The sequence below is a fragment of the Pleurodeles waltl genome, chromosome 6 (assembly GCF_031143425.1).
Source record: "Pleurodeles waltl isolate 20211129_DDA chromosome 6, aPleWal1.hap1.20221129, whole genome shotgun sequence".
Taxonomy (NCBI): Eukaryota; Metazoa; Chordata; class Amphibia; order Caudata; family Salamandridae; genus Pleurodeles; species Pleurodeles waltl.
Window position 1 is genome coordinate 756832256 of NC_090445.1, and position 26986 is coordinate 756859241.

At 45.7% G+C, this 26986-nt stretch overlaps 1 protein-coding gene across 2 annotated transcripts in view; it reads right to left on the reverse strand.

Annotated features, from left to right (window-relative positions):
• Positions 1-26986, reverse strand: part of LOC138300241 (caspase-7-like) — a 358375-nt gene that overhangs the window by 26799 nt on the left and 304590 nt on the right. For both annotated transcript variants that reach the window (XM_069239325.1, XM_069239326.1), the window contains exon 5: positions 21526-21701. In XM_069239325.1, coding sequence (XP_069095426.1) covers positions 21526-21701 — 176 coding nt within the window. The remainder of the gene's footprint in view (positions 1-21525; positions 21702-26986) is intronic.

Below are 26986 nucleotides of genomic sequence, written 5' to 3' on the forward strand. Positions count from 1 at the left end.
TCAATAGACTGCGAGAGAGGAAGGCCACAAGAGGACAGCCTCAGCAGCAAGAGTCCCAACTCCACCTTATCGGTGGTTTTGAGGTCCATGTAATGAGGAGTGATATGAGATTGGGTGAGAGAACTAGAGCAAACGAGGCAAAACATCGCGCTAGAATAGACCTTGATTATGGACAACAGCAAGTACAGTTCCAGAGCTGATGATGAGGGCTACAGTAACAAATTTGACCAATACTTGAAAAACTAAGGCCCCACCAGAGGGGGTGTGTTAATAGTATATCATTCTTTTGGAAAAGTAGGAGTGGAATGTCAGTTTTCCATTCTCATTTCAGTTGATGTGTCTATAAATGCTCAGAGGTCTGTCAGGCTGGTGAAAAAAAGAGTTTTACCTCTGTGGACAAAACAGAACTTAGCTGGGCCAGCGAGACAGAATGGGATGTTGCTGTCCTTCTGAGCTTGGTGAAGTGCAAGGAAGCCTTTCCTTGTAGGGATGGCCTCTTTGCAGTAATCCTGTGATATAATTATTCATGAGCCGCTCCATTGGATGTGCAATACTTTCCTCATATGGGCGAGAATTGGTTTAGTGTGTCGATACTACAATGGGCAGAAGATCATAGGATGTGGGTGGTTGATGTTACCATTCTGGGAGCTGGGAACCTAGCCGGTTGGGGCTCAGTGGGTCAGTTCAATTTCAAAGTCTTTCTTGAGGGTAAGGACCAAGGTGTGAGGGATCCATATTTCCAGCAACTCAGCACAGGAATTGGCTTCATTTTCAAAATTTTTAGGTAGCCCGAATACGCAAAGATTTCCTCTGCGGTTGCGATCTTCAAGTTTCGAAATCTCTTTTCTTATCTGTTTTGTTGACTGGTGTAGTCTAGGCATTTCTGAGTTGAGTTGTTGGAGTCTAATAATAAGCTGATCCTGGAGTCTGCTTCTGTGATTCTGGCAGCTAGCCCTCTCAGATCATTGCGTATAGCTTGAATAATGTGGTGCAAGATATCAGCGTCACTTTGGTGTCTTGGGGGAGGTTGTGAGGAGCTCCGGGGCGTTGTATGATGACTTCAATATTGGTCGACATGTCGCCTTTGGGTTTGATCGGAGAATCCGGCAGTGGTGGCTCTGGTTTGGGGCGTTTATGCAAGGCTTTATTGTCCTCCTGGTCTTTAAGGTCTTTGTTACCTTTATGGTCAGCCATGGTGATGTGGTAATGTTGATGCTGTATTTGGCTAGGGATTTCCAGTCTTGTCTGCACAGAATATGGGCTGTAGACCAGAGTTATTGAGAGTTTTGCAGTCTGCTCAGTGTTTAGAGGGTGAATCTTAGTGTCAAGGAACAGAGTTGTGATGAGTGCACTCCTTTTTTTTGGAACTAGGATTGTGCCACTTATTAGACAATGGTTATAGTGGTGGAGAGGTAAGATAGGTGGCTATTTGACTCCCTTTCAGGGGATATTTTAGTAAGGAAGTGCACAAAAGTTAGTCCCCAATGATCCTGCCTCAATGGTAGGTGGAGAGATGAGCACACCACAAAATGAGGCTCCCAGTTGTGGTTATCTGAGTTAATCAGTTGTTACATTCAGGACCGGCCTGTGGGGTGGTCGCGCTCAGGTGGCCGCCATCTTAAAGTCAGGCATCAGGCTTTCCTCGATCAGAAGGTACTAATGAGATAACAGTCCCTTAACACCTTGTACACCACAGACGTAATGGTTACGTCCGTGGCTGCGGCTGTCAGGCGCCACGGACGTAACCATTATGTCTGTGTATCGGCCCCCCTAACCCCGTGGCGTCTGATGACGTCAGCATGCGATCTCACAAGCTGACCTCATCAGAGGCCTGCCCCTCGGATCGGAAGAGAAATGCTTTTGCATTTCTTTTCCGATCACTAGAGGGGCCGAGAAAGGAATGAGAGGAGAGGAAAGGCCTTTCCTCTCCTTTCATGTCTCTCTTAGCATTTCTGCAGCAGAAATGCCCACTAGACACAAGGGAGTTTATTTTATTTTGGTAATTGTCATGAGGGGCAAGGGCTGCTCCCCAGGTGGCCAAGTTGTTTTTAGGCCATTGCTGCCCCCCCCCCCCCCCCGGGGGCAGGAATCACTAGACACCAGAGCTACTATTTTTTTTTTCAATATAATTAGGCAGATCTGCCTTGTGGGGGGCAGAAACCACTAGACACCAGGGATTTTTTTTTTTTTAATTATACTTAGGCATAAGGGAAGCGGCCCCTTGGGCAAGGGCCGCTCCCCAGGGGGCCACATTATTTTTAGCCCATTACTGCCCCCTATGAGCAGAAATCAGTAGACAGGGCTAAATTTTTTTAATGTTTATATTTTTTTTTTATGTGTGGGGAGCGACCACTTAGGCAAGGGTCGCTCCCCGGGGGGCCAAATTATCTTTAGGCCATTTCTGCCAACCCTGGGGGCAGAAACCAGGGATTTTTTTTTTTATACTTACGCATAAGGGGAGCGGCCCCTTATGCAAGGGCCACTCCCTGGGGGGGGGGGAAATATTTTTAGCCCATTTCTGGCCCTCCTGGAGGCAGATCAGCCTAATGTAATTAGGCTGATCTGCCCCGAGGGGGGGCAGAAACCTCTTGACACCAGGGATATATATATTTTTTTATACGCTTTGTGTTTATATGTATGGGGAGCCTATTTTGGTCAGGCCACCAGTAGACACCAGGGATTGGTGTGTGTGTATGTGTGTGTTTTGTTTGGGGGGCAACCCCTTGAGCAAGGGTTGTTCCCCATAGAGACACATTACTGTTGGCCATATCTGCCCTATTTTTGGAAAGCCCACCAGAGACCGTCAAAGATTTTTTTTCAAAATAAGAGGGTGGAGGTATGGCCATACCCACACCCCAGATTGGCAATTACCCCTTAACCACACCCCGGGGGCAGAAAGTCTACTAGATGCCAGCAAATTAAAAAAAAAATAGTGGGGTGGGGGCTACAAACCAGTATGGGCCTGGTTATGCCCCCACCCCAACTGAGGGGGGTAACAGTCTTTCAGCTCTCCTCCCGCACACTAAAACACCTTATCCCACTGCAAGCAAGAGGACATTTAATTATTTTGGGTTTTGGTTTTACATTTGGGCCATGAGAGCTTGGCTAACTCTCAAAATTGTCCCACTTGGAATGGTGAGGGCTGCACTTTTTGGACTTTGGGACGCTGCCATGTAGAAAGATCCACAAGACTTAGACACATCTGAAAACTAAACATCTGGTTTATTCCAGGGTGGTGTGCTTCACATGCACCACGCCCCACTTTCTTACCCACAATGCCCTGCAAACCTCCAAGTTTGCTGGAAATCACACATTTTCCCCACATTTTTGTGATGGAACCTTACGGAATCTGAAGAAATCCACAAAATTCCTACCCTGTAACATTGTCTCATCTATACCAATAAAAATTCTGCTGCACTTGTCAGCCTAAAAATGTTATTTTTTCAAACTGCCCTTTTGGACCCGCTTTGGTTCCCCCTCAATTTCGACATGTTTTTGGCTATTCCCTGTCACAGGCACTTGGCCCACCTACACAAATGAGGTATAATTTGTACTGGGAGACTGAGGGAAACATTGGGTGGTAGGAAATTTGTCCCGGTGCGGTGATCCCACACAGAAATGTGGGAAAAATGTGATTTGTTAGCTAAATTTGAGGTTTGCTGAGGATTCTGGGTAAGAAAACATTGGGGGATCCACTCAAGTTTCAACTCCCTGGACTCCCTTGGGTGTCTAGTTTTCAGAAATAGCTGGGTTTGGTAGGTTTCCCTAGATGGCTGCTGAGCCAACGACCAAAAACGCAGGTGCCCCCCCTAAAAAAACAGGTTGTTTTGTATTTGATCATTTTGATGTGTCCAGATAGTGTTTGGGGCATTTCCTGTTGCGAGCACTAGGCCTACCCACACAAGTGAGGTACCATTTTTATCGGGAGACTAGGGGGAATGCTGGGTGGAAGGAAATTTGTGGCTCCTCTCCGATTCCAGAACTTTCTGTCACCGAAATATGAGGAAAAAGTGTTTTTTTGGCCAAATTTTGAGGTTTGCAAAGGATTCTGGGTAACAGAACCTAGTGAGAGCCCCACAAGTCATCTCATCTTGGATTCCCCTAGGTGTTTAGTTTTCAAAAATGCACAAGTTTGGTAGGTTTCCCTAGGTGCCGGCCAAGCTAGAGGCCAAAATCCGCAGGTAGGCACTTTGCAAAAAACAGCTCTGTTTTCTTTGGAAAAATGTGATGTGTCCACGTTGTGTTTTTGGGCATTTCCTGTCGCGGGTGCTAGGCCTACCCACACAAGTGAGGTACCATTTATATCGGGAGACTTGGGGGAACGCTGGGTGGAAGGAAGTTTTTCACTCCTCTCAGATTCCAGAACTTTCTGTCACTGAAATGTGAGGAAAAAGTGTTTTTTGGCCAAATTTTGAGGTTTGCAAAGGATTCTGGGTAACGGAACCTGGTGAGAGCCCCACAAGTCACCCCATCTTGGATTCTCCTAGCTGTCTATTTTTAAAAAATGCACAGGTTTGGTAGGTTTCCCTAGGTGCTGGCTGAACTAGAGGCCAAAACCTACAGCTAGGCACTTTGCAAAAAAGATGACAGATTTCAATGTAAAAATGTGATGTGTCCATGTTGTGTTTCCTGTCACGAGCATTAGGCCTACCCACGCAAGCGAGGTTCCATTTTTATTGGGAGACTTAGGGGAACACAGAATAGCAAAACAAGTGTTATTGCCCCTTGTCTTTCTCTACATTTTTTCCTTCCAAATGTAAGACAGTGTGCAAAAAAAGATGTCTATTTGAGAAATGCCCTGTAATTCACAGGCTAGTATGGGCACCCTGGAACTCAGAGATGTGCAAATAACCACTGCTTCTCAACACCTTATCTTGTGCCTATTTATATTTCATCAAATGAATTGCTGTATACCCGGTATAAAATGAAAACCCGTTGCAAGGTGCAGCTCATTTATTGGCTCTGGGTACCTAAGGTTCTTAATGAAACGACAAGCCCTATATATCCCCGCAACTAGAAGAGTCCAGTAGATGTAACGGTATATTGCTTTAAAAAATCTGACATCGCAGGAAAACGTTACAGAGTAAAACGTGGAGAAAAATTGCTGTTTTTTTTTCACCTCAATTCAATATTTTTTCATTTCAGCTGTCATTTTCTGTAGGAAACCCTTGTAGGATCTACACAAATTACCCCTTGCCGAATTTAGAATTTTGTCTACTTTTCAGAAATATTTAGCATTCCGGGATCCAGCATTGGTTTCACACCCATTTCTGTCACAAACTGGAAGGAGGCTAAAAGCACAAAAAAATAGTACAAATGGGGTATGTGTAGGAGGCTGGCCTGGCTTGTAGTGGGTACCAAGGGGTACTTTCACTCTGTACCAGGTCCAGTTATCCCTTAGTAGTTCAGAAGAGGTGTTTCTAGCAGCTTAGGCTGATAGAAGGTAGCTATAGCAGAGCAGCTTAGGCTGAACTAGGAGACATGCAAAGCTCCTACTATACCACTGGAGTCATATGCACAATATAATAAGAAAACACAGTACACAGATATACTAAAAATAAAGGTACTTTATTTTTATGACAATATGCCAAAAGTATCTCAGTGAGTACCCTCAGTATGAGGATGCCAAATATACACAAGATATATGTACACAATAGCAAAATATGCAGTAATAGCAAAAGGAAGTAATGCAAGCAGTGTAAAGTTACAATAGATTGCAATAGGAGCACATAGGTATAGGGGCAACACAAACCATATACTCCAAAAGTGGAATGCGAACCACGAATGGACCCCAAACCTATGTGAGCTTGTAGAGGGTCACTGGGACTGTAAGAAAACAGTGAGGGTTAGAAAAATAGCCCACCCCAAGACCCTGTAAGGTAGGTGTAAAGTGCACCTACAACCCCCAGAGAGCACAGAAGTTGTGATAGGGGGATTCTGCAAGGAAAACCAACACCAGCAAAGCAACAACAGTGGATTTCCGGACCCGAGTACCTGTGAAACAAGGGGACCAATTCCAAGAGTCGCAACAGTGTCGACAGTGGGCAGATGCCCAGGAAATGCCAGCTGAGTGTGCAAAGGAGCTGCCCCCGGATGGAAGAAGCTTGGTGTTTTGCAAGAACGAAGAGGACTAGGAACTTCCCCTTCGGAGGATGGATGTCCCACGTCGTGAAGAAGCTTGCAGAGGTGTTCCCACGCAGAAAGACCGCAAACAAGCCTTGCTAGCTGCAAGGGTCGCGGTTAGGGTTTTTGGATGCTGCGGTGGCCCAGGACGGACCAGGATGTCGCCACTTGGATGAGGAGACAGAGGGGGCGCCCAGTAAGTCAGGGAGCCCTCACAGAAGCAGGCAGCACCCGCAGAAGTACCAGAACAGGCACTTAGAAGAGGAGTAAACCGGAGTCCACCCAAAGTCAGAAAAGGGAGTCCCACGACGCCGGAGGACAACTCAGAAGGTTGTGCACTGCAGTTTAGAGTGTTGGGGACCCAGGCTTGGCTGTGCACGAAGGAAATCCTGGAAGAGTGCACAGGAGCCGGAGCAGCTGCAAATCACGTGGTACCCAGCAATGCAGTCTAGCGTGGGGAGGCAAGGACTTACCTCCACCAAACTTGGACTGAAGAGTCACTGGACTGTGGGAGTCATTTGGACCGAGATGCTGAGTTCCAGGGACCACGCTCGTCATGCTGAGAGGGGACCCAGAGGACCGGTGATGCAGTCTTTTGTTGCCTGCAGTTGCAGGGGGAAGATTCCGTCGACCCACAGGAGATTTCTTCAGAGCTCCTGGTGCAAGAAGGAGGCAGGCTACCCCCAAAGCATGCACCACCAGGAAACAGGCGAGAAAGCCGGCAGGATGAAGCGATACAAGGTTGCAGTAGTCGTCTTTGCTGTTTTGCTGCGGTTTTGCAGGCATCCTGAGCAGTCAGCGGTCGATCCTTTGGCAGAAGGTGAAGAGGGAGATGCAGAGGAACTCTGGTGAGCTCTTGCATTCGGTATCTGAAGAATTCCCCAAAGCAGAGACTGTAAATAGCCAGAAAAGGAGGTTTGGCTACCTAGGAAGGAGGATAGGCTAGTAAGAAAGGTAAGAGCCTATCAGAAGGAGTCTCTGACGTCACCTCCTGGCCCTGGCCACTCAGAGCAGTCCAGTGTGCCAGCACACCTCTGAATCCAAGATGGCAGAGGTCTGGGGCACACTGGAGGAGCTCTGGGCACCTCCCCTGGGAGGTGCAGGTCAGGGGAGTGGTCACTCCCCTTTCCTTTGTCCAGTTTCGCACCAGAGCAGGGCTGGGGGATCCCTGAACCGGTGTAGACTGGCTTATGCAGAGATGGGCACCATCTGTGCCCATCAAAGCATTTCCAGAGGCTGGGGGAGGCTACTCCTCCCCAGCCCTGACACCTATTTCCAAAGGGAGAGGGTGTAACACCCTCTCTCTGAGGAAGTCCTTTGTTCTGCCTTCCTGGGCCAGGCCTGGCTGGACCCCAGGAGGGCAGAAACCTGTCTGAGGGGTTGGCAGCAGCTGCAGTGAAACCGCCGGGAAGGCAGTTTGGCAGTACCCGGGTCTGTGCTAGAGACCCAGGGGATCATGGAATTGTCTCCCCAATGCCAGAATGGCATTGGGGTGACAATTCCATGATCTTAGACATGTTACATGGCCATGTTTGGAGTTACCATTGTGACGCTATACATAGGTAGTGACCTATGTATAGTGCACGTGTGAAATGGTGTCCCCGCACTCACAAAGTCCGGGGAATTTGCCCTGAACAATGTGGGGGCACCTTGGCTAGTGCCAGGGTGCCCACACACTAAGTAACTTTGCACCCAACCTTCACCAGGTGAAGGTTAGACATATAGGTGACTTATAAGTTACTTAAGTGCAGTGGTAAATGGCTGCGAAATAACGTGGACGTTACTTCACTCAGGCTGCACTGGCAGGCCTGTGTAAGAATTGTCAGATCTCTCTATGGGTGGCAAAAGAAATGCTGCAGCCCATAGGGATCTCCTGGAACCCAATACCCTGGGTACTTCAGGACCGTATACTAGGGAATTATAAGGGTGTTCCAGTATGCCAATGTGAATTGGTGAAATTGGTCACTAGTCTGTTAGTGACAATTTGGAAAGCAGAGAGAGCATAACCACTGAGGTTCTGGTTAGCAGAGCCTCAGTGAGACAGTTAGTCATCACACAGGGAACACATACAGGGCACACTTATGAGCACTGGGGCCCTGGCTGGCAGGGTCCCAGTGACACATACACTAAAACAACATATATACAGTGAAATATGGGGGTAACATGCCAGGCAAGATGGTACTTTCCTACACAACCCCCCCCCACCCCATACGAAGGACAATAAGACTAGCCATGAACTGATGAGTCTTCATTGTCTAAGTGGAAATATCTGGAGAGTCCATCTGCATTGGAGTGGGTACTCCCAGGTCTATGTTCCACTGTATAGTCTATTCCCTGTAGAGATATGGACCACCTCAACAATTTAGGGTTTTCACCTTTCATTTGTTTTAGCCAAAGTAGAGGTTTGTGGTCAGTCTGAACAATGAAGTGAGTGGCAAACAGGTATGGCCTCAACTTCTTCAGTGCCCAGACTACAGCAAAGGCCTCCCTCTCTATGGCAGACCAACGCTTTTCTCTAGGGGTCAACCTCCTGCTGATAAAAGCAACAGGTTGATCCTGGCCCTCAGAATTGAGTTGTGATAAGACTGCCCCTACCCCTAATTCAGATGCATCAGTTTGAACAATGAATTTCTTGGAGTAACATGGGCTTTTTAGGACAGGTGCAGTGCACATGGCCTGTTTGAGCTCCTCAAAAGCTTTTTGACAGCTAGCTGTCCACAATACCTTTTTAGGCATCTTCTTGGAAGTGAGATCATTAAGTGGGGCTGCAATGGAGCCATAGTTTTTAATGAATCTCCTGTAATACCCAGTGAGGCCTAGGAAGGCTCTCACCTGGGTCTGTGTTGTAGGGGGAACCCAATCCATGATTGTCTGGATTTTCTCCTGAAGTGGTGCAATCTGTTCTCCACCTACCAGGTGTCCCAGATAAACCACTTTCCCCTGCCCTATCTGGCACTTTGAAGCCTTGATAGTGAGGCCTGCCTTTTGCAGGGCCTCCAAAACTTTCCACAGGTGGACCAGGTGATCATCCCAGGTGGAGCTAAAGACAGCTATATCGTCCAGATATGCTGCACTAAAAGCCTCCAACCCTTGCAGGACTGTATTCACCAACCTCTGAAAAGTGGCAGGTGCATTTTTCAAACCAAAGGGCATTACTGTGAATTGGTAGTGTCCTCCAATAGTCGAAAATGTGTTTTTTGCTTTAGCATCCTCTGATAACTTGATCTGCCAATAACCTGCAGTCAAATCAAAGGTGCTTAGATACTTGGCAGATGCCAGTGTATCTATGAGCTCATCTGCCCTTTGTATAGGGTGAGCATCAGTTTTTGTTACCTAGTTGAGACCTCTGTAATCTACACAAAACCTCATCTCCCTTTTTCCATCTTTTGAGTGAGGCTTTGGTACAAGCACCACAGGAGAGGCCCATGGGTTTCAGAATGTTCAACCACTCCTAAGTCAAGCATTTTCTGAACTTCTTGCTTTATGCAGTCTCTGACATGGTCAGGCTGCCTATGGATTTTACTCTTGACAGGCATGCTGTCTCCAGTATCAATTGTGTGTTCACACCAAGATGTGGTGCCTGGCACAGTTGAAAAGAGTTCAGAAAACTGACCTAGGAGATTTATGCAGTTGTCTCTTTGCTCAGCAGTAAGACAGTTTGCCAAAACTACACCTTCCACTAAAGCATCCTCTTCAGTGGAAGAGAAGAGATCAGGGAGAGGGTCACTCTCTTCTTCCTGTCCTTCATCTGTTGCCATGAGCAGGGTGAGAGTAGGGTTTTAGGCGATTGACATGGAGCACCCTAAGGGGACTCCTGGCAGTGCCCAGGTCAACCAAGTAGGTGACCTCACCCTTCTTTTCAACAATGAGGTGGGGTCCACTCCATTTGTCTTGGACTGCTCTTGGAGCCACAGGCTCCAATACCCACACCTTCTGTCCTGGTTGGTACTGAATCAGAACAGTCTTCTGGTCGTGCCATTGCTTTTGGAGCTCTTGGCTGGCCTGAAAGTTTTTACTGGCATTTTTCATGTACTCAGTCATTCTGGATCTTAGGCTAAGTACATAGTCCACTATATCTTGCTTAGGAGCTTTTAAAGGTTGTTCCCAACCCTCCTTCACAAGTGTTAGAGGACCTCTTACAGGGTGCCCACATAGGCGTTCAAAGGGGCTGAAGCCCACTCCTTTCTGGGGTACCTCCCTGTAAGCAAAAAGGAGACAAGGTAACAGGACATCCCATCTCCTTCTGAGTTTTTCAGGGAGTCCCATTATCATTCCTTTGAGAGTTTTATTAAACCTCTCTACCAGTCCATTTGTCTGTGGATGATAAGGTGTGGTGAATTTGTATGTTACACCACATTCCTTCCACATGGCCTTCAAGTATGCAGACATAAAGTTGCTACCCCTGTCTGATACAACCTCTTTTGGAAAACCCACCCTGGAAAAGATTCCCAGGAGGGCTTTTGCCACTGCAGGTGTTGTAGTGGTCCTTAGAGGAATAGCTTCAGGATATCTTGTGGCATGGTCCACTACCACCAAGATAAACCTATTGCCTGAAGCAGTAGGAGGGTCAAGGGGGCCAACTATGTCAACCCCTACCCTTTTAAAGGGAACCCCAACCACAGGTAGTGGAATAAGGGGAGCCTTTGGGGTGCCACCAGTCTTGCCACTGGCTTGGCAGGTCACGCAATACTTACAAAAATCTTTTGTGTCCTCTGACATCCTAGGCCAGTGAAACAGGGGGACAAGCCTTTCCCATGTTTTAATCTGACCCAAATATCCAGCCAAAAGAATGTAATGTGCCAGAGTTAGGAGGAACTCTCTGTACTACAGGAGAATGACCAATCTCCTGGCTGCTCCAGGTTTTGGGTCCCTTGCCTCTGTGTACAAGAGGTTGTCCTCCCAGTAAACTCTATGTGAGTCACTGACATCCCCATTTTGCTGTTTGACAGCTTGCTGTCTGAGACCCTCTAATGTGGGACAGGATTGCTGTGCCACACTCAGCTCTTCCCTGGCAGGCCCCCCTCCACTCAAAAGCTCGGCAGTGTCTGATGCCAGCTCCTCTGGTGAAGGTTCTGCACAGGGAGGAAATTCTTCTTCCACAGAAGTTGAATAATCTGTAGAGGGAGGGATAGTGGGTAGGGATTTACCCTTGCTACCCCTAGCTTTAGGGAGGACTTGGTCCATTGTTCCAGGATCCAAGTCACCCTGTCCTTTTTGCTTTTTGGCCTGAGCCCTTGTCAAAGCAAAAATATGCCCAGGAATGCCCTCCATTGCTGCATGAGCCTCCAACTCCACTTCTTCCCAAGCTGATGTCTCTAAATCATTGCCTAGTAGACAGTCTACAGGTAAATCTGAAGCAACCACAACGTTCTTTGGACCAGTAACACCCCCCCACTTGAGATTTACAACAGCCATGGGGTGGCTAAGAGTGTTGTTATGAGCGTCTGTCACTTGGTACTGGTGACCAAGTAGGTGTTGTTCAGGGTGTACCAGTTTCTCTATTACCATGGTAACACTGGCACCTGTGTCCCTGTAGACCTGAACCTCAACACCATTGATTAGGAGAAGTTGCTTGTACTTATCCATATTAAGGGGACAAGCAACCAAGGTGGCCAAATCAATGGCACCTTTAGAGACTAACACAGCCTCTGTGGTCTCCCTAACAAGACCAACCCCAACTAAATTACCAAAAGTGAGCCCAGCTACTCCCTTGGATTGGCTATTAGTAGGTTTGCTCCCACCGCCACTGCTATTACTAGGGGCACTAGAGGTTGCAGTAGGGGTTGTGGTAGTGGGAGGTTTGGTGCTTTTCTTTGGACAACTGGCATCAGTTGTCCAATGGCCTTTTACTTTACATAAATAACACCAAGGCTTGTTTACTTGATTAGAAGAGGATTTGGACCCCCCACCAGAGTGTTTTTGTGGGCCTGATGAAGACTCATTTTTAGATTTGTCCCCACCCTTGCCAGAAGACTTACCATCCTTCTTCTTGCCATCCTTGTCACCCCCTGTGTGAACTTTTCTGTTCACTCTTGTTCTGACCCATTTGTCTGCCTTCTTTCCCAATTCTTGGGGAGAGGTCAGATCTGAGTCCACTAGGTATTGGTGTAACAAGTTAGACACACAGTTATTCAGAATATGCTCTCTCAGAATAAGATTATACAGGCTTTCATAGTCAGAAACTTTACTGCCATGTAACCACTCCTCCAAGGCCTTCACTGAACAGTCAACAAAGTCTATCCAGTCTTGTGAGGACTCTTTTCTGGTGTCTCTGAACTTAATCCTGTATTGTTCAGTGGTTAAGCCAAATCCATCCAAGAGTGCATCCTTCAAAACTGCAAAATTATTGGCATTACTTTCTCTAACAGTAAGGAGCCTATCCCTACCCTTTCCATTGAAAAATAGCCATTGAATAGCAACCCACTGCCTTTGAGGGACCCCCTGTACCATGCAGGCCCTCTCAAGTGCAGCAAACCACTTGTTAATGTCATCCCCCTCCTTGTAAGGGGGAACTATCTTGTGCAGATTCCTGGAATCATGCTCTCTCACAGGAGTGCTATCAGGAATACTGCTGCTGCCACCATGGGGTCCAAACCCCAACCTCTATCTCTCCTCCAGATCTAGGATTCCCTGTCTAGAGCCAGCTGTTGCTGATTAAGCTTCAGTCTGGTCTCTTCCACTCTCAACTTGTTGAGTTCCCTTTCTAACAATGTGTCTTCAGGGTGGGTGGGTTGGGAATGCTTGGACACAGAATATATATTGGATTCAACCTGCCCCTAACAGCTTGCACTCAAACAACTTGGCCTTCTGGAACAAAAACATCCCTACTATGATGGGAGCTTCTATTACTACCAGCATTGCTATGAGGTCTGCTAGGGGGCAGATTTGGAAGAGAACCCTGTACACCTCCCTCAAAGGGCTCCCCTGAGTCAGAGTGTGAGCTATCCCCTAACTTCTCAATTGAAGTGCCACCCTGGGCCTTATCATTCTCAATGAGCATGTTAGACAGAAATTCTCTAGAAGGGTTCTTTCCTACCACTGAACCTCTATCAATGCAGAGACTCCTTAGGCTCTTAAAGTTAAGATTGTCATATGTTGTATTGACCATTTTAAGAGAAGTTCCTACATCAGACATGATAGAAGAAGGTTTAGGGACAGTGAGAAGAAAGAAAAAGTTTCAGGACTTTTTAAAGAACAGGAAAAAAAATAATTCAAACTTTTTCAAACTTTTTGAAAGTTTAGGGGTACTTTTCAGCACTTAGCAGAAAGTGTAAGAGAGGAAAAGCAAAACTTTTTGGTTAGGTGTACATACACTGAACTTGTTTTGTATATTTTTCTCTTATAAAAAGTACAATATGACAAAGTGGTAAGTAGTTACAAGTACTTATCCCACCGCTGCACAACCAATGTAGGAGGCTGGCCTGGCTTGTAGTGGGTACCAAGGGGTACTTACACTCTGTACCAGGTCCAGTTATCCCTTATTAGTGAAGAATAGGTGTTTCTAGCAGCTTAGGCTGATAGAAGGTAGCTATAGCAGAGCAGCTTAGGCTGAACTAGGAGACATGCAAAGCTCCTACTATACCACTGGTGTCATATGCACAATATCATAAGAAAACACAATACACAGATATACGAAAACTAAAGGTACTTTATTTTTATGACAATATGCCAAAAGTATCTCAGTGAGTACCTTCAGTATGAGGATGCCAAATTTACACAAGATATATGTACACAATATCAAAATATGCAGTAATAGCAAAAGGAAGTAATGCAAGCAGTGTAAAGTTACAATAGATTGCAATAGGAGCACATAGGTATAGGGGCAACACAAACCAAATACTCCAAAAGTGGAATGTGAACCACGAATGGACCCCAAACCTATGTGAGCTTGTAGAGGGTGGCTGGGACTGTAAGAAAACAGTGAGGGTTAGAAAAATAGCCCACCCCAAGACCCTGTAAGGTAGGTGTAAAGTGCACCTACAACCCCCAGAGAGCACAGAAGTTGTGATAGGGGGATTCTGCAAGTAAAACCAACACCAGCAAAGCAACAACAGTGGATTTCCGGACCTGAGTACCTGTGAAACAAGGGGACCAAGTCCAAGAGCAGCGACAGTGTCGAGAATGGGCAGATGCCCAGGAAATGCCAGCTGAGTGTGCAAAGGAGCTGCCACCGGATGGAAGAAGCTTGGTGTTTTGCAAGAATGAAGAGGACTAGGAACTTCCCCTTTGGAGGATGGATGTCCCACGTCATGAAGAAGCTTGCAGAGGTGTTCCCACGCAGAAAGACCGCAAACAAGCCTTGCTAGCTGCAAGGGTCGCGGTTAGGGTTTTTGGATGCTGCTGTGGCCCAGGTGTGACCAGGATGTCGCCACTTGGATGAGGAGACAGAGGGGGCACCCAGCAAGTCAGGGAGCCCTCACAGAAGCAGGAAGCACCCGCAGAAGTACCAGAACAGGCACTTAGAAGAGGAGTGAACCGGAGTCCACCCGAAGTCAGAAAAGGGAGTCCCACGACGCCGGAGGACAACTCAGAAGGTTGTGCACTGCAGTAGAGTGTCGGGGACCCAGGCTTGGCTGTGCACGAAGGAAATCCTGGAAGAGTGCACAGGAGCCGGAGCAGCTGCAAATCATGCGGTACCCAGCAATCCAGTCTAGCGTGGGGAGGCAAGGACTTACCTCCACCAAACTTGGACTGAAGAGTCACTGGACTGTGGGAGTCACTTGGACAGAGTTGCTGAGTTCCAGGGACCACGCTCGTCGTGCTGAGAGGGGACCCAGAGGACCAGTGATGCAGTCTTTTGTTGCCTGCGGTTGCAGGGGGAAGATTCCGTCGACCCACTGGAGATTTCTTCAGAGCTCCTGGTGCAAGAAGGAGGCAGGCTACCCCCAGAACATGCACCACCAGGAAACAGGCGAGAAAGCCGGCAGAATGAAGCGATACAAGGTTGCAGTAGTCGTCTTTGCTACTTTGTTGTGGTTTTGCAGGCGTCCTGAGCAGTCAGCAGTCGATCCTTTGGCAGAAGGTGAAGAGGGAGATGCAGAGGAACTCTGGTGAGCTCTTGCATTCGGTATCTGAAGAATTTCCCAAAGCAGAGACCCCAAATAACCAGAAAAGGAGGTTTGGCTACCTAGGAAGGAGGATAGGCTAGTAAGAAAAGTAAGAGCCTATCAGAAGGAGTCTCTGACGTCACCTGCTGGCTCTGGCCACTCAGAGCAGTCCAGTGTGCCAGCACACCTCTGAATCCAAGATGGCAGAGGTCTGGGGCACGCTGGAGGATCTCTGGGCACCTCCCCTCGGAGGTGTAGGTCAGGGGAGTGGTCACTCCTCTTTCCTTTGTCCAGTTTCACGCCAGAAAAGGGCTGGGGGATCCCTGAACCGGTGTAGACTGGCTTATGCAGAGATGGGCACCATCTGTGCCCATCAAAGCATTTCCAGAGGCTGGGGGAGGCTACTCCTCCCCAGCCCTGACACCTATTTCCAAAGGGAGAGGGTGTAACACCCTCTCTCTGAGGAAGTCCTTTGTTCTGCCTTCCTGGGCCAGGCCTGGCAGGACCCCAGGAGGGCAGAAACCTGTCTGAGGGGTTGGCAGCAGCTGCAGTGAAACCCCATGAAAGGCTGTTTGGCAGTACCCGGGTTCTGTGCTAGAGACCCGGGGGATCATGGAATTGTCTCCCCAATGCCAGAATGGCATTGGGGTGACAATTCCATGATCTTAGACATGTTACATGGCCATTTGTTGATGCTGTTTTCAGGGAACAAACCACAAGCCTTCTTCTGCAGCCATTTTTCCCATTTTATTTAAAAGAAAACGAAATGTGTGCTGTATTTTTGCTAATTTCTTGGTGTCCTTCAGGGGAACCCGCAAAGTATGAGTTCCTCTAGAATCCCTAGGATGTTGGAAAAAAAGGACGCAAATTTGGCGTGGGTAGCTTATGTGGACAAAAAGTTATGAGGGCCTAAGTGCGAACCGCCCCAAACAGCCAAAAAAAGTCTTGGCACCTGAGGGGGAAAAGGCCTGGCAGTGAAGGGGTTAAAGCTCATACCAGATTCACGCAGAGGTTAGTTTTAAACAGATTCCCTCGATGTGAGTTAAACGATGAAGTACCATGAGGCAGTAAATTCAGAGCGCCGCCGCTGGAGCGGTCGTGGGATACAGGGCCGTTAAGTGTAAGGATTAGAGTAGATGGAGTGCCCAGCTAGCAGCACATGTGGCTATTTTCTCGGGCGCAAGCCACCCCCCACCAGAAATATTTTTTTACTTTAGAGCAAAAGAACGAAGAGGAGTTGCATTGAAAAATCACGTAAGCTATTTAGCTACAAATGTGTTTTCATCTGGTTATGGTTTTCCTATCGAATAGGGAGGTTTAATTTCAGCGCACAGGACAATGGATATGTTTAACACAAGGGGACATATTGGATATCCAGTCACACATCAGCTATGAGCACTGCGAGTACAGCAAAGATTTTTTGAGGGAATACATTTTATTCAAATCACCTTTTTCGTTTTTTCTTCGATGTCGCTTTAGTACCATTTATGCCAAATCTGTTTTCAGTGAAAATAAAATCACAGAAATGTTTGAAGGAGTGAGAATAGAATACAATTTTCTATTGATTCTCACTGGTTCACTGCAATGCCATTTTTCTACTGGTGGAACTGAATGTTGTACCGTATGGAGGTCTATCACAGAAAAGAAGCCCATTTGAATGATTCCATAAAATATAGAATGCCACCAGGTTGTTACAGGCTAATACAAATGGCGAAATTCCCAAATGTAACTTCGCAGTCTATGTTACTGGAATTAGATGAGCTGAACAAAACAGAAAAATGTGGGCCAAATCCACAAACATTCTTCCATGAGCAGGTGTGGCCTACTGCTGCAAATGTAGGAGCAAGTCAGGAGTAAGTGAAAAGTAACTCAACCTTTCTTGCAGAACAATCTTGGTGAATAAAGCCAAAGGTGCCTATTTTCCCCCAATAGATTGAAAAAGTTCTAAAAAGCATGTGCTTACTCATGTTGCTACTGATTTGAACTATACGGTTCTTTAAATACCTCACTGACCTACTGATGGATCTACACATCATGAAAAGGTGATGCTAGGAAACCATTATAACAAATATATGCATCAATAAGGAAAGGCCCCCAGAGTGCATGGTGGTCATTTATTTTTGTTCTCCTCCCCACCTCTTACCCCGATGAGGGCAAACTCCTCCTCCTTTAGGGGGTGCTTTTCTGGAGTTTGCTGGTGCCCTATCCTCTTGGTACTGAGATGACTAGTCACACATATCGGATGGACCAGGGAAGGGATACCTAGTTCTCCCATGTCCATCAAAGGATCAAAGTGGTGGATCAGACTATGGGAGGGACTAAAGGCATCTAATACTGCCCCCAGCTTCTCACTAGCCGTACCCACCAACTCTATCCATTTTTTTTTTCTGTTGCTGAGGAGTGAGGGGTGCTGGGAGGGAGGGCAGGTGGGGAAGGCGAGCTTTTATATCCTTCCTTCTACCACACTTCCTCCCCCACCCCAACAACAGAAGAAATGACAGAAGTGCAGGTATTGGAAGGCGAGAGACTAGGATTGTTCCTAGTCCTAGCCCTTCCAATCGCCACTTCTTTTCATACAGCTACTTGGCCTCAGAATGATTCTCTGTCCAAGAGAAACATACAGAGGGACAGGATTTGGATGTTTGTGCCCCAGCAAGGGGTCCAACACTACTTGGTTTTCTTTTTATCGTAAGAAAAAAATTGAAGTGTGTCTCGTTTCTGGGACACATGCACACAATTCTGAGGAAGGTAGAAGATGTATGGGTATCAAAGAAAGGGGAGGTAAAATAGAAGAAAGGAGTAAACGTGGGGCGGTAGCAGGGGAGGGTGTTTGGGGTGGGGAAAACATAAATGGTAGGGGGAAGTAGTAAAAGAAAAAGGAGTAAAGTGGGAGTGTAAAAGACATATGGTATTAAAGAAACAGAACGGGAGGTGAAGAAGAGTTAAGAGGAAACACTTTTAAAAAAGGAAGTGGCTATAGGGCAATGAAACAACCTCTAAGCAATTAAAAATAAAGAAATTCATATTTCTTCAAATGGGTTCCTCCATCTTTTTTTAGTCAAACTGGGGAAACCCAAGAAACACTGAATAAAAAATAATCATCAACAAAGGTTTGACAGCAAAAATTCGTCTGTACCACTTTCTTTGTATGAACTTCTGAAGAAACACATACAACCTCTTAAGGAACTTCACCTTGCCAAAAAGGCTGTCACCAGCTGCAAGTCCTTGGTACCATGGGCTGTGCAGAGATTGACAGCAACTATAGAGCAGTTGTCAAGAGCTGCCCTAGGGATTGCTGGAGGTGCACCAGCACATGACGTTCAAAATCACGTGGAGCAGTTTCACTGGCCTTCAGGTTTCGATTCAGAGCATCCAAGAAGAAGTCTAATCTAAAGCTACAGAACAGCACAGAGGCAATCTCTGAATTTAGATCCAAGGAGAGCTTGGAGCGATTGGGTAACTCCTGATCCAACTACTTCTTGGTCTGATGGGTCTGACCTATTCACTATGTGGTCCCCTGTACCCGAGAGAGGACAGGGAGGAGTAAATTCAAAAGACACCGAGTCCTCTTGATTATAGGCGACCCAATATACACATTACTACACAGTGGGATGCCAGTTTTGAATAATGCAGTACTAGTGATCAGGCGATAGGTTCAATCGGTATAAATAGGTCTCATGGTGCATAAGGATGCCAATGAATAACCTGGTGCAATATTATACTCTGAAAACCTTTGACATTTCATGCAGCAAATTCTATCTGCCTTATGCTCAATGCCGTAAGTATAGCCAACTAATGCACTGACTGGCAAGATTGGACTTCGCACACTGGCACTCTCGGCTTCACATTACGTTGTTGTACAATGTGTTGGAGGAAAGACCACATGTGTGGTGACGGGATTATACACCACCCTCGTCCTGTCCATGCACTATACTGCAGTGATCTGGGAGACTAGCGACTGATAGAAAAGCTTTTAGTTAAAGAATACAGTAGACAAGGACTGGTATTGGTCCCATTACAAACTGTACAGCGCAATCATTCGTGCAAATGAGTTTCATTGGAGATAGAGGTTCCTAGCTGGACCTGCTCCATGCGCAAGGGTGCTGCTCTCAATTGACTTGTCACTGGAGATAAGTCTGGCATGTGCTCTGTGCCACTGGTGATTGTCCATTCATCCCCTTAACCAACTGGCCACCCATCAGAATTATTCTGACTTGGAGGAGGTGGATGGCTCCAGGGCTCTCCAATACCAAGATCTATACTATCGGAGGCTGATGATAAACCAGACTGTCCACCCAGGCCAAATGGTTGGCAGGACTTCTTTGACTTTTCAGGAATATTAATGCATTACATCTAAATTGCAAGATCAGGTTTCACTATGTACGTGGATTTGAGCCCTTGTCTATATAAATAGAATGAATCTTCATCCCCCTAATGTCATAGTAGAAGACCTCATCACCAATCCTGTGGTGTTGCACCACTGCACGCCACACTACTCATTACATCTATTGATCCGACACAAGGTGATCATATGTAGAGTGACCTTTTAAACATAGGCCTAGACAGTGCAAGACCTCCAGTTTAAGTATTTATGGATCAGTTGCTTTTTTGGTGATCATATATCCAATCATTGGGGAAGGTAAAACGCCTTCATTTTTTTTTGTTGCACCAAGTCATCCCTTGCTCAACTACCACCTGTACCATCTAGGAGTTGGATGATAATGCAGGGCTTAGAAAAGGATTTGCTCTTGCTTCACCAGCCTTGAAATGTACCAAAGGCAACTTACAGAAACAGCTGTGTTCCACTTCCTGGTTCTCTTGTGTCATTGGAATAAACTGAGACTTAAGTGGCCATTTAACTTTTGGAGATGATCTACTGGTCGGCACTGTTTTGAGGTCCTTTGCTACCTGGTGGGGATCGCAGTGCTGAAAATGGAGTTACTACAACTCCAGCTCCCTTCACAGCACCGAAGATATTCCAAACAGGTGACTTATTTAAAGTGCCTGTTCGGCAAACGTTTTGTATTGAGAAAACAAACTCCCAAGGGAGGAGTTTGCTTTCTCAATACGAAAAAACAAATGGCGACGACATGTACGGAGATATGTCCCTGCCGTAGGACACTACTCTTTGCCTGGCTGATATAGAGAGAAAAAAATGAGCGTCTTTCACCCTGAGTTCGAAAGGCTGCAACCACCCTCACTGTGACCTGGCGGTCACTTGGCAGGTGAGCTACCAGGTCAGAGGTTTACACTGGCGAAGCCTGGGATGGCTCTGGTGGTGTAAGCACAGTGAGTCCCCTAAAGCTAACTAGAGTAGAGGACGAAATACTGACTCAAACCTATTGGATAATAGTGATTTGGGACCTTTCCACCCAGACAGGGAGCTTGCTGGGCTCAAGTCAATGGTGCAACTGAGACTCTTGCACAGATGAGTGTTGGGTCCTCAGGACTCGGCGCCTCTTCTAGGGAACCAACAGATCATGGGCTGGGTGAGTCGCCACATCACAGTGTTTGAAACCATGTTCTGTAGATGAGACCCTGTTTTCACTTCCTAGAGCTAATACCCAACTTTTCCCGTGTGATTAGTGCACCCTTCTTCTTCATACAGGAGGGAAAGAGATGAAAAATAATCAAATACCCCAAAATGTATTGGGCTGATGTCCAAGTGCAAACTGGTGAGTCTTAGAGAGGAGGGTTCCCATCATTCTGCAACAAAAAAGGGAACTAGAAAGAGACATATGTGCACAGGAAGGAACTGTGTAAAACCCCACACGGCAAACAGCACTGCCTTGCCTGGTATCACCCACGTTTGAAAGTTATGCTTGCACTACCAATAAATTGGATACCCACAAATCTGAAAACGAAAAACACCCAGGACATAGAAAGACTGGTTTTCTGAAAAAGCTGATTATTAATAGCCTCTTCAAAATTGGGCTTATTCGGTGGAAATTCAGTCCCTACTACTACGGAAATGCTAATTATTAAAGTTTTCTGTTATTAAGATTCTTTTATGTATTTCATTATACTGTGTTTTTAAAATGTGTCACTTTTCACATACTACAGCATGCTGCGTGTAACCAAGAGCCTTTCTATTTGTTGGCAGGCGACAATTCATCCAAGGCTCAAATGCTGGGAAAACATAATCTTTCTATCGCTCTTCCCTCAAAACCATTAGAAGGAAGTTTGCAATCAGGACAGAAAAACTGATATATTGTGTGCTCAGTACAGTTAACTACCCAACGAAGATCGTGTGAAAAGGTATAAAACATTTAGAAACTTAATTTACTTGCAAATATAAATATTCAACTATGCATTTTAGGATACCTACCAAAATTAAAACCTTCAAAAACCTCACCTGGATGAAAAAAAGTTTGGGTTTCCCAACGAGACTCTTGCATTTATCTCCTCTAAAAAGCGCAGTCATGGTCTTTATTGCTACTGGCCCGTCTGTCCCATATATAAGTCCCTCCTCACCATGACTTAAGAGGATGCAGGCAAAGCAGGCGTAATCACTGTGGTCTTCCTGAGCAACTGCAAGATAAACACAACAATATGTTTCCCAATTATGGCAAACACTGATTAACAACACCTATATTACTCTTAATTGTACTCGCTAACCTGTCTACATTTATTTAGTCAAGTATAAGATGTAATGCTTCACAACACAATCATAAACAAAAAGAGATTGGTGTGGAAGACATCAGGGGTACAAATAATACTTTTGTTGTATGTATGTATGTATGTATGTGAAATTTATAAAGCGCATTCCGGCTCAGAAAGAGCATCGAAACGCTTGTTCAGTCTATGATATTGACATTTGGGCCACCACGAGCCTTGAAATGGAAAAATAACCTACATAATTTTACTGAACAAAAGTAACATTACAGCAATAAAAATAAATATAAAACGTACAAATCCAGCTTTGGAGACAACAATGCACCACCTTCCAGCTCGACAGCAACTTGATTTTACAAGAATCTCAACAATCAGTGACACAATCCTAGTGTTAAAGGTCACCAGATTAGTATACCACAAATACAAAAATACACGTCACAGGGAGGGTTATTAATTTGGGTAGCAGGTGCCCTTACGGAATTAATAACCACACTATTCTCAACCACTGGCAGCTGGGGCACAAGCAGCAGGTAATTCCCTGGGAAAAAAACTTGGTAATTTAAAGCAATAACAAAACAACATTTCCAAACCAAGTAAGAAAACAGAGAAACTGTAATAAGCAATAATCAATCCAAATTGGATAAGGCAAACAAGAGAGATACATTTTTAAGGTTTTGAGGCAAAAACGCACAAAAAACCCTGTCAAGAACACACACAAATTTAGGCTGACCGCAATGAAGCAAGAGTATGGTAGACAAGGTTGCACAAAGATTTTACCTTGGGACTTACTTTACATTTTGAAGCTCAAAGTGCTCTAGCGGGGCAGGGCTGGAAAGATGAAGCCAATAAAGGTCCCTGAAATTGGATATGCCATCATGCAGCTCCCAAAGAAGCCACTGAGATCCCTCTGATGTTGAGGTTGCTTTGCTGCTGAAGGCTATTTACCACATGTCTACCATTCAAGGCTTTATCTTAGGCCTAAGAACATTATGTAGAGTTTGTTGGGCAGAGTAGACTGTCAAAATATGACAGGTGTCCCACAGGCAGCATTTAGAGTGCCACTGACTATAATGCACTTGTAGAACTGCAGACTGGACAACTGGACAACTGGCACGATTTTGATGGAGTACCCTGTCTGCTAAACTCTAATTAAAGCCCTTAACCACTTTTTTGGCTCTCAAAATCCACTGTGACAAGGCTGCACATTGTATTTGGGAAGGGATTTGCAACTCTGAACACCTTTACCGCAAGCACCTCATGAACCAATATTGAGCATAGGAAAAACACTCATTGGGATGAACCTGACTGTCGTGCCTGCCAAGGGTCTGCACTTTCTAGGGAAGCATCGGCGCCTTTTCCCAGTCCTCAAGAGGTGAAAATAATTGAACTGACCTGCTTTTCTCCAACTACAAGGAAAGTTCCTCCTGGTTAATACTGCAGCCTTTAGGTCTTCACGGAAGACTTCCCGGCACCAGATTTCTCTCCCACTCATTGCTCCTGTAGGGTCAAGTCCTTGTTGGGCAGCTTCTGGAAGTTAAGACCGTTGATGTGTCCCTGCAGCAGGAGGTCAACAGCTCGACCATCAGTCAAGTCATAGGATTCCAACAGGAGTCAAGTGTATTTGAGTCAGGCATCCAGCAGTCAGGCATCCTTCAGGATGTTTTCTTCCCAGGTCCTGGAATATTATAAGGAGGTGCAGTGCGAATCTTATTCGGTGCACTAGTCAGTGACTGGGAGAAGTGCTTGCACCCAGTCCTGGCTATTTCCTTACAAAATTCCAACGTTATTTTTCAGCAATTTCTTCCTTACTTTACTGCAAACCTTTCCAGAGTCAATCGTCAAGATGGCCCCAGCCATCTTTCACCCACAGGAGCTCCCAGCCCTACTCCAGTTACACCTCTGAGGAGATGAGGTAACCTCTTCTTCATCAGTGCTAGAACTGGTTTTCCCTTATGGTGGGGATGGAAACAGACAATCTCGGGTGGCTCTAGGAATCAATATCTGCAGGTCCTGACAGACCCATTTGGCACTCCCAAGCCAAAGGAAGAGCTATGAGAGTTGTCCTCTCTACTGGCAGTTGGGCCTATCACCCTCAGAGACGGCTAATCCCTGCTAAGTTACCACTTGTTGATACCACCCATGCCTTTTTTCTGCCAGAGGCTACACCACTGTCTTCCAGTAACATAGCTGCTAGCAAGCCAGTGAAAGATGCGTATTCTCTCTCTGAAACAGGGCTGTGAGGCAAGCCTCTTCTACATTAGGTTATATTCAGGCCACACCAATTACCCTTTCTTAAAGTAACTTTTTCAACTAAAGTTATGACAAATCTACTACCAACACTGAATTATATCTATGGAATGAACTGTAAAATAACTTTTAACCATTGCTCTCGCATTTTCCCAAGGCTTTGACATGAAAAAGTGGCCTACATTTATTACTCGACTGTTGCTGGGAAATGTAGCTTTTCCACACATTACAAAGGGCTTACTCTAATTGTTCACTGTGGGGACATACCTATATCAAGTATGTCCCATTTTTAGATATAAGCATCCAGTGATATGAGCATACAAGGCATAATTTAGAGATATCAATCAAGCCATTAATATATGCATGTATGTACGTATCTATCTATCTATCTACCCATCCATATAGAGAGAGAGAGAGTTAACTGTTTAAATACCAATGTTCAAAAACATTTAAAAAACCTCTGAAATGCATCACTTATAGTTGACTGAGTTAATTATACTTGGCGTCCACACCATGCACTGCTAGAGACCTCACGTATCACATCACTCATGACATGTTGAATGACAACACTGAGAACACCACTGATAACATCTCCAATGACCCAATTAGATCTTGTTATTACATTGCAGACACTGAAGAATAGAGACGCTTCTCTTTATCAAGACACTCTGGAGCAGGAGGTGAATTTGTGAGCTGTTATTTTTGAGCCTCCTGTTGGCATAAGGTTGGAGCCCTTCATTTATCTTCTAACTTTGTTTCTGGAAGAACACTTTTGGCTCTGAGGATTTTGCTCTGTTTAAGCTTGCATGGGGCTTGAATGAATTGATTAGAAGAATATTTGAAAGGACCTCTTAACAATTGGCACACGAAACGCTTTTCCAAACTTACCAACTTCACAGCCTCCTTTATCATTTTCATCCTCTTTAGCCTTTCATACATGTAGGAATGAAATGAAGACAGCCCAATTTGGCATTTCCAAGCCAAGGTACCATTGTTCTTCTACATCGTTCTTCAAAGTTTTTCACACCTTACAAGGGCACCTTCATGTTTAATTATTATTTTAATTTTTCTTTCACTTTATGTCACTCTTTGCCCTAGGGACTCCATTTTCATTTGGTTTATTATTCACATTATTTTTAGGACAATTTATCCCCTGAAGAAGGGCTTCGACCCAAAATGCACTGGGATTTCTGAGCATTCATATTTATGGACGAATATTCAAATTAGAAGGACGTAATTATGTATATTAAGATGCATATCCATGATGAGTATTAAACACCATTAATCTAAAACAACTGGTGAATAGTGCTTATCGGAGGTTGAATATTATTCTGAATGCCACTTTGGAATAGTTGGAGGAAATGTGGCTAAAAGTCTCAGTTCAAGATCCACAGTAGTGCACAGAGGGGGCACTGCTCAGTGGAAATAGCAGTGCATCCAATTAATAGAATGAAGATTATCTCCAACATTACCTAGCTGGCCAGATGGTCTAGCCTTGATAAAGTCACCTGAGTGACGAAACATGTGTTGGCTGTATTTTGAAGAACGCTTTATTTGTTTTGAGGCAAACTGTGCCTTCAATTAAAGACACCTTCTCCAACGAACTTGGGACATTTACGTACTCTTTCTCCAACTTCAGCGTCTTACCAGGGATACAAATCCTTGTTATTTGATTAGACTGTACATCTGTGTGCTGTGGTCGCATTGTGTCAACATTACAGGTGGCAAGGCTCTGATGATTGTGTTAGCTCTATCAGCAGCCTTTGATACTGTACCTCATTCTTCTCTTCTGGACCACCTCCACATGATTGGAGTAAAGGGGTTGGCACTTAAGTGGATGGCCTCCTTTCTAGGGAATAGAGAACAGGAGGTTTGGACACCCCTTTTTCCCTCTAGCAATAAGGTGATAACAGTTGTGGTCCCTCAGCCCTACTTTGCTCAATATCTACCTTATCACTCTTGCTTTTTTGGTTGAATCATTTGGAACCAAAATTACTCAAAATCTCTTCGATGAGGGTGTTGATATCGCACCTGATTCAATCAGGCCTTGCTTGATTGCTGTGTTCGACTGGATGCATCAGAAGCAGCTGATGTATAATTCTGACAAGACAGAAATACTTTTCCTTGGAACTCCAACTCCAATCAATTGGCAGATTATGGTGGTCAGAAGGAGCCCCCCTACCAATTGTACGATGGAACAATGCATGTGAGAACCACGCATGTCTGAACAACGCGGTCGGAACAACGACCACGTTGTTACCACAAATGCCTTTACCACGAATGCCTTTACAACGATTATTTGTTGTAAAAGCATGCCTAGTAAAGGCATGTGTGGGAAAGGCATGTGTGGTTCTAGCATGCCACCCGCCCTAAGGCCCAAAAGTACCCCACCCTAATAGTAAAACTTCCCCGACCCCCACACCTGCCCCTAAAAACAAAAGTACCCCAACACCCCCACCCACCCACCCGGAGCCCTAAAACCTTCCCTGACCCCTCACCTGCCCTAAAAACAACCAAACCTTAACCCCCCTCAAAACAAAACTATCCCGACCCCCCACCCCTAAAAACAAAACTACACTGATCCGCCCACCCCTGTCCCTAAAAACAAAACTAACCTGACCCTCCAACCCCACCCCTAAAAACAAAACTACCCCGATCCCCCACCCCTAAAAACAAACCAAACCCAACCCCGCCCCTAAAAATCAAACTACCCAAACCCTCCACCCCTAAAAACCAAACTACCCCAATACCCCTCCTACATTGGGCCCTAAAACCTTCCCAACCTCTCACCTGAACTAAAAACAACCGACCCCCATTCCTGCTCCTAAAAATCGAACTACCCCGACCGCCTGACCCCTAAAAACTAAACTACCCCAAGCCCCCCCCGCCCCTAAAAACAAAACTACCCTGATCCCACCACCGCCTCTAAAAACCAAACTAACCTGACCCCCACC